The 12,534-nt window shown below is 41.7% G+C and overlaps 1 protein-coding gene across 1 annotated transcript; it reads right to left on the bottom strand.

The window, feature by feature from the left end:
- Window positions 1-1,465: 1,465 nt before the first annotated feature.
- LOC109882208 (retinal Mueller cells isomerohydrolase) lies at window positions 1,466-11,699 on the bottom strand. Its single transcript, XM_020474293.2, has 14 exons — window positions 10,675-11,699; window positions 10,193-10,275; window positions 9,915-10,065; window positions 8,377-8,484; window positions 8,114-8,255; window positions 7,873-8,020; window positions 7,693-7,774; window positions 7,467-7,599; window positions 7,188-7,327; window positions 6,968-7,097; window positions 6,736-6,850; window positions 6,489-6,583; window positions 6,258-6,369; window positions 1,466-3,794 (listed from the first exon to the last, which is right to left on the bottom strand). Exons 1-14 carry the CDS (start codon window positions 10,683-10,685, stop codon window positions 3,646-3,648), a joined length of 1,599 nt encoding a protein of 532 aa, XP_020329882.1. The 5' UTR covers window positions 10,686-11,699; the 3' UTR covers window positions 1,466-3,645.
- Between the last annotated feature and the right edge of the window lie 835 nt (window positions 11,700-12,534).

Raw genomic sequence — 12,534 nt, 5'->3', positions numbered from 1 at the left:
AAAAGTAGCTGAATACATTTGTAAATACAAGTTGAAACATGTACCATAGAAATCTCAAATAAGTCTGGTGTAAATTCTCACTATGCGGTGCAGACATAATGGAACATGGTTCCATTATAGCTAATGAGCACTAGGCCTCATTATGCAACACAGTTACAGGGTCAAGGTTAAGACAAACTCGGCAAAAAAAAGAAACGTCCTCTCAGCAAACTTATCATGTGTAAATATTTATATGAACATAAGATTAAACAACCGACAAACTGAACAAGTTCCATAGACATCTGACAAACAGAAATGGAATAATGTGTCCATGAACAAAGGGGGTGTCAAAATCAAAAGTCAGTCAGTATCTTGTGTGGCCACCAGCTGCATTAAGTACTGCAGTGCATCTCCTCATGGACTGCACCATATTTGCCAGTTCTTGCTGTGAGATGTTACCCCACTCTTCCACCGAGGCACCTGCAAGTTCCCGGACATTTCTGGGAGGGAATGGCCCTAGCCCTCACCCTCCGATCCAACAAGTCCCAGACATGCTCAATGGGATTGAGATCCGGGCTCTTCGCTGGCATTGGCAGAACACTGACATTCCTGTCTTGCAGGAAATCACACACCGAATGAGCAGTATGGCTATTGGCATTGTCATGCAAGAGGGTCATGTCAGGATGAGCCTGCAGGAAGGGTACCACATGAGGGAGGAGGATGTCTTCCCTGTAACGCACAGCGTTGAGATTGCCTGCAATGGTAACAAGCTCAGTTCGATGATGCTGTGACACCGCCCCAGACCATGATGGACCCTACACCTCCATCCCGCTCCAGAGTACAGGCCTCGGTGAAACGCTTATTCCTTCGACGATAAACGCGAATCCGACCATCACCCCTGGTGAGACAAAACCGCGACTCATCAGTGAAGAGCACTTTTTTGCCAGTCCTGTCTGGTCCAGCGACAGTGGGTTTGTGCCCATAGGCGACGTTGTTGCCGGTGATGAGGACCTGCCTTACAACACGACTACAAGCCCAGTCCAGCCTCTCACAGCCTATTGAGGACAGTCTGAGCACTGATGGAGGGATTGTGCATTCCTGGTTTAATTCGGGCAGTTGTTGTTGCCATCCTGTACCTGTCCCGCAGGTGTGATGTTCGGATGTACCGATCCTGTGCAGGTGTTACACGTGGTCTGCCACTGCGAGGACGATTAGCTGTCTTTCCCGTCTCCCTGTAGTGCTGTCTTAGGCGTTTCACAGTACGGACATTGCAATTTAATGCCCTGGCCACATCTGCAGTCCTCATGCCTCCTTGCAGCATGCCTAAGGCACATTCACGCAGATGAGTAGGGACCCTGGGAATCTTTCTTTTGGTGTTTTTCCAGAGTCCGTAGAAAGGCCTCTTTACTGTCCTAAGTTTTCATAACTGTGACCTTAATTGTCTACCGTCTGTAAGATGTTAGTGTCTTAACGACCGTTCCACAGGTTCATGTTCACTAATTGTTTATGGTTCATTGAACAAGCATGGGAAACAGTGTTTAAACCCTTTACAATGAAGATCTGTGAAGTTATTTAGATTTTAATGAATTCTCTTTGAAAGACAGGGTCCTGAAAAAGGAACGTTTCTTTTTTTTCTGAGTTTACATTACTATGTGGACTAAGCAAATGAACAGGCTACATGATCAAACAGTACATTCCATAGGCAACACCAGCGATGCCTCAACAAATAGATACTCAAATGATAGTGCATTTGAAAAGTATTCAGACCCCTTGACTTTTTCCACAATGTTAAGTTACAACCTTATTCTAAAGTGGATTAATTGTTTTTTTCCACCTCAATCTATGCTCAATACCCCTTTTGGATTCAGCGCTAAACTTGGAACATTGTTATACTCAGAAGTATAGGAACATTAGCTACGAAAGAGAAATGAGGGGTGCCATGATGAAGCTTGGGAGGGACTGAGTGCAGGGAAAACAATCGCATGTGACAGTACTGATAAGGGGAGAAACCGTTGAAGGCTCATATCACTTAGTTCACTTAGCAAGAATGATGCAACCCTCCCTTGGAAGCCATGTCTGAATTACAGCTGTATCGACCCTTTGGGAAGAATTCAACTTGGCTAAGCTTCTCTAGTGTCCTTGAGTTATTTACTCTGAAATTTAGAACCTAACACCCCATAATGACAAAGCAAAAACCGGTTTGTAGACAATGTTGCAATTTTCTTTTAACTGAAATATCACATTTAACTAAATAGTCAGACCCTTTACTCTGTACTTTGTTGAAGCACATTTGGCAGCGATTACAGCCTTGAGTCTTCTTGGCATGACGCTACAAGCTTGGCACACCTGTATTTGGGGAGTTTCTCCCAATCTTCTCTGCCGATCCTCTCAAGCTCTGTCAGATTGGATGGGGAGCGTTGCTGCATAGCTATTATCAGGTCTCCAAAGATGTTTGATATGATAAGTCCGGGCTCAGGTTGGGCCACTCAAGGACATTCAGAGACACCCCGAAGCCACTCCTGCGTTGTCTTGACTGTGTGCTTAGGGTTGTTAACCTGCTCCAGAGTGCAACAGGACTTCATCAAGGATCTCTGTATTTTGCCTCGATCCTGACTAGTCTCCCAGTCCCTGCTGCTGAAATACATACCCACATCATGCTGCTCTCCCGCTTCATCGTAGGGATGGTGTCCGGTTTACTCCAGATGTGACGCTTGGCATTCAGGCCTAAGAGTTCAATCTTGGTTTCATCAGACCATAGAATCTTGTTTCTCATGGTCTGAGAGTACTTTAAGTGCCTTTTGGCAAACTCCAAGTGGGCTGTCATGTGCCTTTTACTGAGGAGTGGCTTCCTTCTGGCCACTACCATAAAGGCCTGATTGGTGGTGTGATGCAGAGATGTTTGTCCTTCTGGAAGGTTCTCCCATCGCCACAGAGGAACTTTAGAGCTCTGTCCAAGTGACCATCGGGTTCTTGGTCACCTTCCTGACCAAGGCCCTTCTCCCCTGATTAATCAGTTTGGCCGGGCAGCCAGTTCTAGGAAGCGTCTTGGTGGTTCCAAACTTCTTCCATTAAAGAATGGAGGCCACTGTGTTCTTGGTGACCTTCAATGCTGCAGACAGTTTTTGGTACCCTTCCCCAGATCTGTGCCTCAACATTACTGTCTCGGAGCTCTCCGAACAATTCTTCGATCTCATGGCTTAGTTTTTGCTCTGACAAGCACTGTCAACTGTGGAAACTTATGTAGACAGGTGTGTGCCTTTCCAAATCATGGCCAATCAATTGAATTTACCACAGGTGGACTCCAATCAAGTTGCAGAAACATCTAAAGGATGATAAATGGAAACAGGATGCACCGGAGCTCAATTTCAAATCTCATAGCAAAATGTCTAAATATTTATGTAAATAAGGTATTTGTATTTTGATAAATACATTTGCAATAATGTCTCAAATATAATGTCACTTGGTCATTATGGGGTACTGTGTGTAGATTGCTGAACTATTTTTATTTAATCAATTTTAGAATAAGGCTGTAACGTTAACAAAATGTGGAAAAAGGGAAGATGTCTGAATAATTTCCGAATGCACTGTAACTAGATGTCTTGTGTAAAGTATAATCCAACAGTTTTAGTATTATGATTGTTCTGTAGATGTGTTGAGAAAGTGGTCCTAAGGCTTGTACATTCCATGGAAGGTGACAGGGATGATAACCTCCACCTCAGCCCGTGCAATCTCTGTCAGATCTCTGGCATTGAGGATGAGGAGGTACCCTGGCCTCTGGTCTGCTCCAGGGTTCACCACGATGCTCAACAACACCCCTAGAAGGAGGAAAAGAGAGCAGTATCACAACCACAAAACCAGAAGTGTGCGAGAGAGGCATACCTACATTTGTATTTCAAGTTGTATACTGCCGGTATGCCAGCATTTTACGTCACACTAAGGTGAATCCCACTGATGGGTTCTGACTCATAAACTTGAAATACAGTTAAATCATCAGGTATCCTATGGAAAGGGCCACAGTCTGGTTTCTAGAACAGAAGTGAATGGTTATCTGTAGGAGGAACGTATATGGTTGTGGTCACTGATAAGGGTGGAGAGCTGTGGATTAGTGAGGAATGGGGCAGAGTTCAGTTCAGGTCCCATTAAGCGAGAAGGAACAGTTTATTACCCACATCACTTAACTTCCTGCCTAGCAATAAAGGTATAATATTTAGAGGGAAGGAGGAGACTTCACCCATATTGTGGGCTGGAGATAGATACACATATACAGTTGAAGTCGGAAGTTTACATACACTTAGGTTGGCGTCATTAAAACTCGTTTTTCAAATACGCCACATATTTCTTGTTAACAAACTATAGTTTTGGCAAGCCGGTTAGGACATCTACTTTGTGCCTGACAAGTAATTTTTCCAACAATTGTTTACAGAGAGATTATTTCACTGCATCACCAATTCCAGTGGGTCAGAAGTTTACATACACTATATTGACTGTGCCTTTCAACAGCTTGGAAAATTCCAGAAAATGATGTCATGGCTTTAGAAGCTTCTGATAGGCTAATTGACATCATTTGAGTCAACTGGAGGTGTACCTTTTAAAAATGTATTTTACAATCCAATCAGTTAAGGACAAATTCTTATTTTCAATGACAGCCTAGGAACAGTGGTTAACTGCCTTGTTCAGGGGAAGAACGACAGATTTGTACCATGACAGCTCAGGGATTCTATCTTGCAACCTTTCGGTTACTAGTCCAATGCTCTAATCAGTAGGCTACCCTAACTGTGGATGTATTTCAAGGCCTCAAAGGCCTCAAACTCAGTGCCTCTTTGCTTGACATCATTGGAAAATCAAAAGAAATCAGCCAAAACCTTAGAAAAACCATTGTAGACCTTCACAAGTCTGGTTCATCCTTGAGAGCAATTTCCAAACACCTGAAGGTACCACGTTCATCTGTACAAACAAATGTACGCAAGTATAAACACCACTGGACCACGCCACCATCATACCGCTTAGGAAGGAGACGCGTTCTGTCTCCTAGAGATGAACGTACTTTGATGCGAAATGTGCAAATCAATCACAGAACAACAGCTAAGGACCGTGTGAAGATGCTGGAGGAAACAGGTACAAAAGTATCTATATCCACAGTAAAACAAGTCCTATATTGACATAACCTGAAAGGCCGCTCAGCAAGGAAGAAGACACTGCTCCAAAACTGCCATAAAAAAGCCAGACTACGGTTTGCAACTGCACATGGGGACAAAGATTGTACTTTCTGGAGAAATGTCCTCTGGTCTGATGAAACAAAAATAGAACTGTTTGACCATCGTTATGTTTGGAGGAAAAAGGGGGAGGCTTGCAAGCCGAAGAACACCAACCCAACCGTGAAGCACGGGGGTGGCAGCATCATGTTGTGGGGGTGCTGTGCTGCAGGAGTGACTGGTGCACATCACAAAATAGATGGCATTATGAGGAAGTAAAATTGTGGATACATTGAAGCAACATCAAGACATCAGTCAGGAAGTTGAAGCTCGGTCGCAAATGGGTCTTCCAAATGGACATTGGAAGTATGCTTGGGGTCAAAGTTGTGGCAAAATGGCTTAAGGACAACAAAGTCAAGGTATTGGAGTGGCCATCAGAAAGCCCTGACCTCAATCCTATAGAAAATTTGCGGGCAGAACTGAAAAAGCGTGTGCGAGCAAGGAGATCTAGAAAACCTGACTCAGTTACACCAGCTCTGTCAGGAAGAATGGGCCAAAATTCACCCAACTTATTGTTGGAAGCTTGTGGAAGGCTACCCAAAACGTTTGACCCAAGTTTAAATTGTTTAAGGCAATGCTACCAAATACTAATTGAGTGCGTATGTAAACTTCTGACCCACTGGGAATGTGATGAAAGAAATAACTCTATTATTCTGACATTTCACATTCTTAAAATAAAGTGATGATCCTAACTGACCTAAGATGGAATTTTTACTACTAAATGCCAGGAATTGTGAAAACTGAGTTTAAATGCATTTGGCTAAGGTGTATGTAAACTTCCGACTTCAACTGTATATACACACACACACACACACACGTGCTGGTGGGAACATGTCTGTCTGTTCAGCTGCCTGACACATTGGGTGAATAAACTTGGTTTGAGCTTTTATTGTTGTCCGGCAGTCTTTATCCTGTTATTTAGAACCTAACACTGCTTAGGTATGGTAATTCATGCCACCTGATCCAGTTGAAATGTTAGACAACAGATTGTGATATTATAGAGTCGCCTAAAACCCTTCTGTTTACCGTCATCTTCCTCCACAGAGTCTGGGGTCTGCACAAAGATGGGTTCTGAGGGGTACGAGTCTGGCTCCTGCCACACCCACGTCTCCTTGGTCTTCACGTTCAGTTTGCAAATCTGGAGCAGGACACAATCAAACTCACTCCCTGAATGACTATCAGCAGGTTAGTTTTAATCATAAACCTAATCAGAGTTGGATAATGTACTACTAGTTCTAGCCTGCGTGCTATACTTACCCTGTCAGGGATGAAGTGGTTCAGACCCAGTCCATAGGCATAGCTGTAGTTCTTCCCAGAGAACTTACTGTAGTTGATCTGAGGGAACTCGAATGCTGCAGTGATAAAGGATTTTCAATGACTGATTCTACCGAATAAGGAAAATCTTACGACTGATGATATGAAAGAACAGATCGTTAGTGGCATCAGATGGTATAAGAATAGGGGAACCATCAAAGTTGAATAAAACATGCTGTGTGTGGGTTACCTTGTCGTGGTCCAGAAAACAGAACCTCAGGCTCCAGCCAGATGGTTCCATCACTGCGCATCACTGCAGTGGCTGTGGTGTACGGAAGAGATATCAGATTCTTCCCCTGTTTCTCCTGCAAGTACAAAAGGGAAAGACTTCACTGATATAGTCCTCTATCCTGAGATGATAACATCAAAGCAGTGATTACTACTTATTTCAGAAATTACAAGAATAAGGGCACATAGCTTACTCTGTGGACGTCTATGGGCAGAATGTATCGCCGGACCTCCGGTTGAGGTGCCCTCATAGCAGCTTTCTTCACTTCCTCCCAGTTCTCCCGCAGGTTGGCCAGATATAGGTAGTTGTAGACAAACTCATGACTGAAACCAAACAAAAGAAAGGGGCACTGGATAAGTGTCTGGTACATGTTATTCTCAAGTCATTAAAACAACAACTGGTCAATTACCTACCCTTTCCAAGTACACAGGTCAACAACGATGAAGCCATCGTCCTCATAGCTGTTGATGTGATGGAAGAGATTGAAGGCAGAGGTCCTGAATTTATGCTCTATGTATTTAGCTGGGTCCTTCATAGCCAGATGGAACCATGTCTATATAAGAAAAATACTATTATCTGGTGATGAAGACATTTGTAATAGTGAGATTGATATTTTGGCACTATATTAATCAAAAGTGAAACGCTAACAGGCTTTGTATGCAGTTAGAGAAGTGGTCTACAACTTTACTTACACCCATGGTTTCGTTTGACTCAAAGCAATCCATGTAATTTGTGCCCCAGATGCTCCAAGCGGTCAAGAATTTTAGAAGGTTGATCTTTATTGGAGTCTCAACAAAGACAAAGTAGTTTTCTGTCATTCCAAAGCTGATGGACGACACAGAAAAAAGCATTGAAATAAATGTAATAAGCACAAATGTTCCAACATAGAATGTGAACTCAATCAACGATGTCACTAACCTATGAACATACGAGGGCTTGAATCTCTCACTGCTGGGTATCTGCACAAGAACCTTGGACTTTGCAATGGGATCGGACTTGTCTGAAAACAAGCATCAGAAAAAGACAAGACCCAATGCACTTAATTTAGGGACATCTCACTTCAAGAAAAATAGTCTCAATGCTATATGCAGAACTAACCTTTCTGTGTGGGAGGAATTTTTACAATGTTGTAGGCCAATGACATGTTCTTCCCAAAACAGTTCCCAAGGTTGTACACCGTTCCATCACTTTCAATGTGTGGATGAGCCGTCACCCCATTGACCGAGAGGTAATCACACAGGTCCACCTGGAGAAACAGTTTGTGAGACTTCTCCTTTGTGACGTACGACAGTTCTTATGTTCAATCTATCTGATGTTAGCCAGGGTGAGTAGCACATACCTTTTTCAGAGTCTCCAGTGTGTCTGGGTCCACTTTGGTGATGTAGTTGGTTTCTGTGCAGGCATAGAAATCCTCACCAACAGGGTACACATTCACTAAGCAATTATCTGTCACCTCAATCCCTTTGAAGTAGGTGAAAAACCTACAAAGACAGAAGAAAAGGGTTCATGAAATGAGGAAAGCGTGGATAATTTATGTAATGCCTAATAACGGAATTGTGAGGACATTGTTTTACTTTATCATAAAATTAGAGCAAATCAGACCGTGAGAATATATTTTTGCAGGGGTCTGGGTAGGCTGCTGTTCCAAACTCAGTGATGACCACTCTTTTCTCTGTCATGGCTCGCACATAGGCATCTGTTTTGACAAATCTACAGAGGAACATAAGGGTTAACTTAACAGTCTAAGCCCTGTCATTTTTGGCCTTACTGCCTTATTAGCCCATCCAAACACATTGAATAACAGTTTCACTACATGGAACAGTCCCCCCAAAAAATCTGAAGAAAGTTGGTTCTGAAGTGTCTGTTCTTTATCAGCGATATAAGATCAGGACTTTTATTTTAATGTTATTTTTTACATTTAGTGCCTTATTTTTGGCACTAAACAGTCTCCATATATACACTGTACTTCCAATAATATTTTCCCCACAACTGGTGCCGGGGGACCTTCAGACGAGTCTTGTGAGCATCCTAGAGCAAAACAACATGTATGACACGTAGCCTAAACTGTTCGGACACTCCAGACAGAAGTTGTCAGATCAGCTGTACCCACTTCAGACAAGTCCCAAGATGGTTGTGGGGGTCATAAAGCAAAACACCATCGTTTGTGAGAGTCCCATTTGCGTACACTACAGACTATTTTGTAAGACGACGTCTTAAGACGACGTCTTATGACGACGTCGATGTCTTATGGTCTGACAAACTCCGCTCTAGCTCGGTCACCTTTCACCGCAGATGCAGAAGTGCGACTGGCGGATGCGGTGGATTGAGACGCATCCAGTGCAAAAAAATATATAGTTGTAGCTAAAACTGACTTATGGGTATTTTTTATTATGCCAATTAGATTTGCATGGGTGCGCGGACATCGACTCTGAAGTTGAAATAATACTGTGAAAATGACAATACCCTGTTAGTGTAAGAGTAGGTGGGGGGGGGGGAAGGAAATTAAAATATATAAAAAACTTTCAGCCTGTTTTGGAGGGATGGAGTTTTGGCCTGCCTGGCGACATCCCCAGGTGGTAGAAGTTAATTGACCAAGAAAGACTTAAACCTCTGCCAATAACCGTTAGTATGTATCCTGAAAACTGTCTCTCCCTCATTAGGCTCATCCAATTAGGTCCCGCACGCAGACCACTCCCAGACAGTCCTAACAAAATTCTTGCATGAGAAATTACTTTTTCAATTTAAACAGTCAAAAAGACTAAATAAATAAAAGAAATTATTTGATAGAGATAAAAAAAAAACAGCTGCATTGGACATTAAAAACAATTAACATGTAGCTTGGAACATACAGATTGGGAATTGATAGGCCCACTTCTGTTTTAGCTTTCAGAAGCCTTTGAGAGCAGAAGGTCTCTGTGCTTTAGTCACTGTTTTAATTAGAAACAGCCCACGCCGAGGTTGCCCAAAACATTCCAGTCACATTTATTGGCCGAGGGGAACATTTCACAAAACTCCACAATTACTACCAGTGTGTTACTGTAAAATTATTGCATGGCCCCCTCCTCATAATATAGATTTCACCACAGTCAGTGTGTAAATGTGTTATGCATCATCACTGAAGTCAACACGCAGGGGCTTACTTCCGATAGTAGGTCACATGGCCATTCTTTAGGTCAAACTTGTGCATGAGGGCCTGGCCATCAAAAAGGTGGTAGAAAGGTTCAGCCCCCACCTCGAACAGGCCGGGTCCCAGACGCAATAGACTGCCACTCAGCCATTCTGGAATCACACCTGAACACAGCATGAAATTATCCATGTTACCCTGTCGTGTTCAATCCTCACTCAGCCATGATAAAACACCAACCTTCTTGCTTGTAAACCAAAGGGGAGTGGAGTCTAAGACCTGTTCCTCACCTACCTACAACGATAGCAGGAATAGGTTCATTCAATTCTCCACACGTCTCAAATATTTTCTTGTACCCACCAGCCGGATGCTGAATTCTGAAAATGAAACAAAAGTGAAAATAAACATCCATTCACAAAAGCATAGGCTGGTGATCTGACTTTTCTGGCCCAACCTAAAAATCTAAATGAGGTACCTCATTCTGCCCTAAATGTGAAGTTAAACTTCATCAAAACCAAAAACTACAATCTCAGACCAGAAAAAGAAATGTTCAACTGCTTGACAGTAGCATGCAGTAAAATAGTAATGAGAAGGTACAAATACTTTAAAAAATATATACAACTTAGCACAACACAGTTAATCAACAATTTACATACTCCTGTCAGTTACGCAACGTGGAAAGTCTGCAAAAAGTTTGCTTACTCACCAACTTACGATATTCTTGTATTGGAAAGTTATGCGAAGCGAAGGAAAATGTACAAAAAGGAGTTACTCACCGACTAACCATTTTCCTTTAGAGAATAAACAGCTTGTGTGCAGGAAGCCCAGTCTGAAATGCGGAGTAAGCAGCAGCCTTTATAGACAGTTCCATTCCCATGCAGAGCGCCGGGAGTCTGAGAATCTACCCCCAAACCAGAGGTCTCTGAAACAAAAGTTCCTTTGTGTCCAGACCATTCAGTTTCCAGTGAAGTTTAGCCCACCGCCACCACACAATTCTACCCCTTCAAGGAATTTCTCAGCCTAATTAAGACCAGAACCACATTTGCTCACCTGAAAGCCCCAAAAGGTTACAAAAGGGGCTAAACAACAAACACTTCATTGAAGTGAACAGGAAAGTAATGCAGTTCATTATGCAATATCTTTGGTTTCAAATATGTGTCCTACACGTTTTGTCAAAAGAAAGACGTTCCTACTCTAGTTAACTAATTTGATGGATTCCAGATGAAAACAAGTTTATATTTAATCAATATTCTCTGTAGGCACCCACACAGAGGGTGTTATGGATGAGTATGATTAACGCCGTCTTCCTTTTCTTCATTTCTTCATCCTGATCTAGATGAATGATGCGGTCAGTTGGTCAGACTTGGGTTGCAATGCACTTGGAATTACAAGAGATTTCTCTGCCACATCCTTCCAGGGATAGTGCAATGATACTGTGGAATTTGTGCATTTTAAAAAGTAAATAGTGATGCAAGGCAGTATTTCTGTCTGAGTAGCAACCATAGCTCTCCCTTCTTGTGCCAGACAGTACAAGGACACTAAGGTAAACAAATATGAACTAAACCACATCCGTCAAAACATTAAACCAATATATTTGCATAATTAGTAAGGAGAAAACATTTTGTTTTACAGTTGGACATTCTCCTAAGAATGTAGCATAACAGATTTTTGTCAAGGAAATAATACACAAAAGTTTATAACTGTTGTAATTGGCTCTTCCTTTGAGGTAAGTATACAGCCAGAGGTATTTGGAAAATGCATCAAACGGATTCCAAAAGGTTTAAAGACTTCATCGATGGCATAAAAATACATAATATGGCAGATATATATATATATATATATATATATATATTAAAAATTGTATTGATTGGTCAAAGCTACCATTCATTTAAAATGACAGAAAATAGTGCAAAACTTTTCTGTATCCGAAATGGCTGAACATAACTTGCCAGGTAAGAAAATAGAGACAAATCCCAAGCCCAAAATATAAAATAAAGCAGTTTGAGCTTAACTTTAAGAGAAAGTTATGGAATAAAAAAAATACATTAGATGAAAGAACTTCAGAAAAGTGCAATGCCAGAAAAGAAAAAGTGAAACGTGGATACAAAATGTTATGAGCACTTCATACAAACATAATGAACTAGGTAGACAAATCACACTTAGTAACAAATGTAATCCCTAGAAAAGCTGAAACGTTTTAAAGTTTGAATACTGTATACTCTGTCAATGGTAGTGTATGAATGTAGATCAATTGCAACATTGACAGAAAAACACCAAATCTAATCATGGTTTGCTTTAGTCTCTTATTATACTCCATAAGAAATCAAAGTAACTTAATTGGTGCACTAAAGATAACTACTGCAGTATTTTCAAAATAACATACACAAAAACACATTACTCAACATAAAATATGCATAATTCAACCCTAAAGATAATTGTTACATACTTGCAGTCTAAATTGGGAGGTGATCTCACCTGTACATTCCTCTCACCTTTCATTTAGCTGCAAGAACAAAATGTACCTTCAGTTTCTAATACTAAAAGCTTGTGGTCTCTTCATACTTATCAGCAATGGTGGCTTGCTCTTTGGTTAATCTCAGTGGTTAGGAAATGGCCAGAGTAAATGTCTGGATACT

Source organism: Oncorhynchus kisutch, linkage group LG10 (assembly GCF_002021735.2).
Source record: "Oncorhynchus kisutch isolate 150728-3 linkage group LG10, Okis_V2, whole genome shotgun sequence".
Classification (NCBI taxonomy): domain Eukaryota; kingdom Metazoa; phylum Chordata; class Actinopteri; order Salmoniformes; family Salmonidae; genus Oncorhynchus; species Oncorhynchus kisutch.
Note: the sequence above shows the minus strand (reverse complement) of the source record. Positions and strands in the feature narration are given on the sequence as shown.

Bases quoted from the DNA above. Each gene is read 5' to 3' on its own strand.
- LOC109882208 (XM_020474293.2), bottom strand. The intron at 8,021-8,113 runs GTATGTGCTACT...CTGTTTCTCCAG, and splicing joins CACTGGAGACTCTGAAAAAG to GTGGACCTGTGTGATTACCT. The intron at 7,098-7,187 runs GTAGGTAATTGA...GTTTGGTTTCAG, and splicing joins GACCTGTGTACTTGGAAAGG to TCATGAGTTTGTCTACAACT.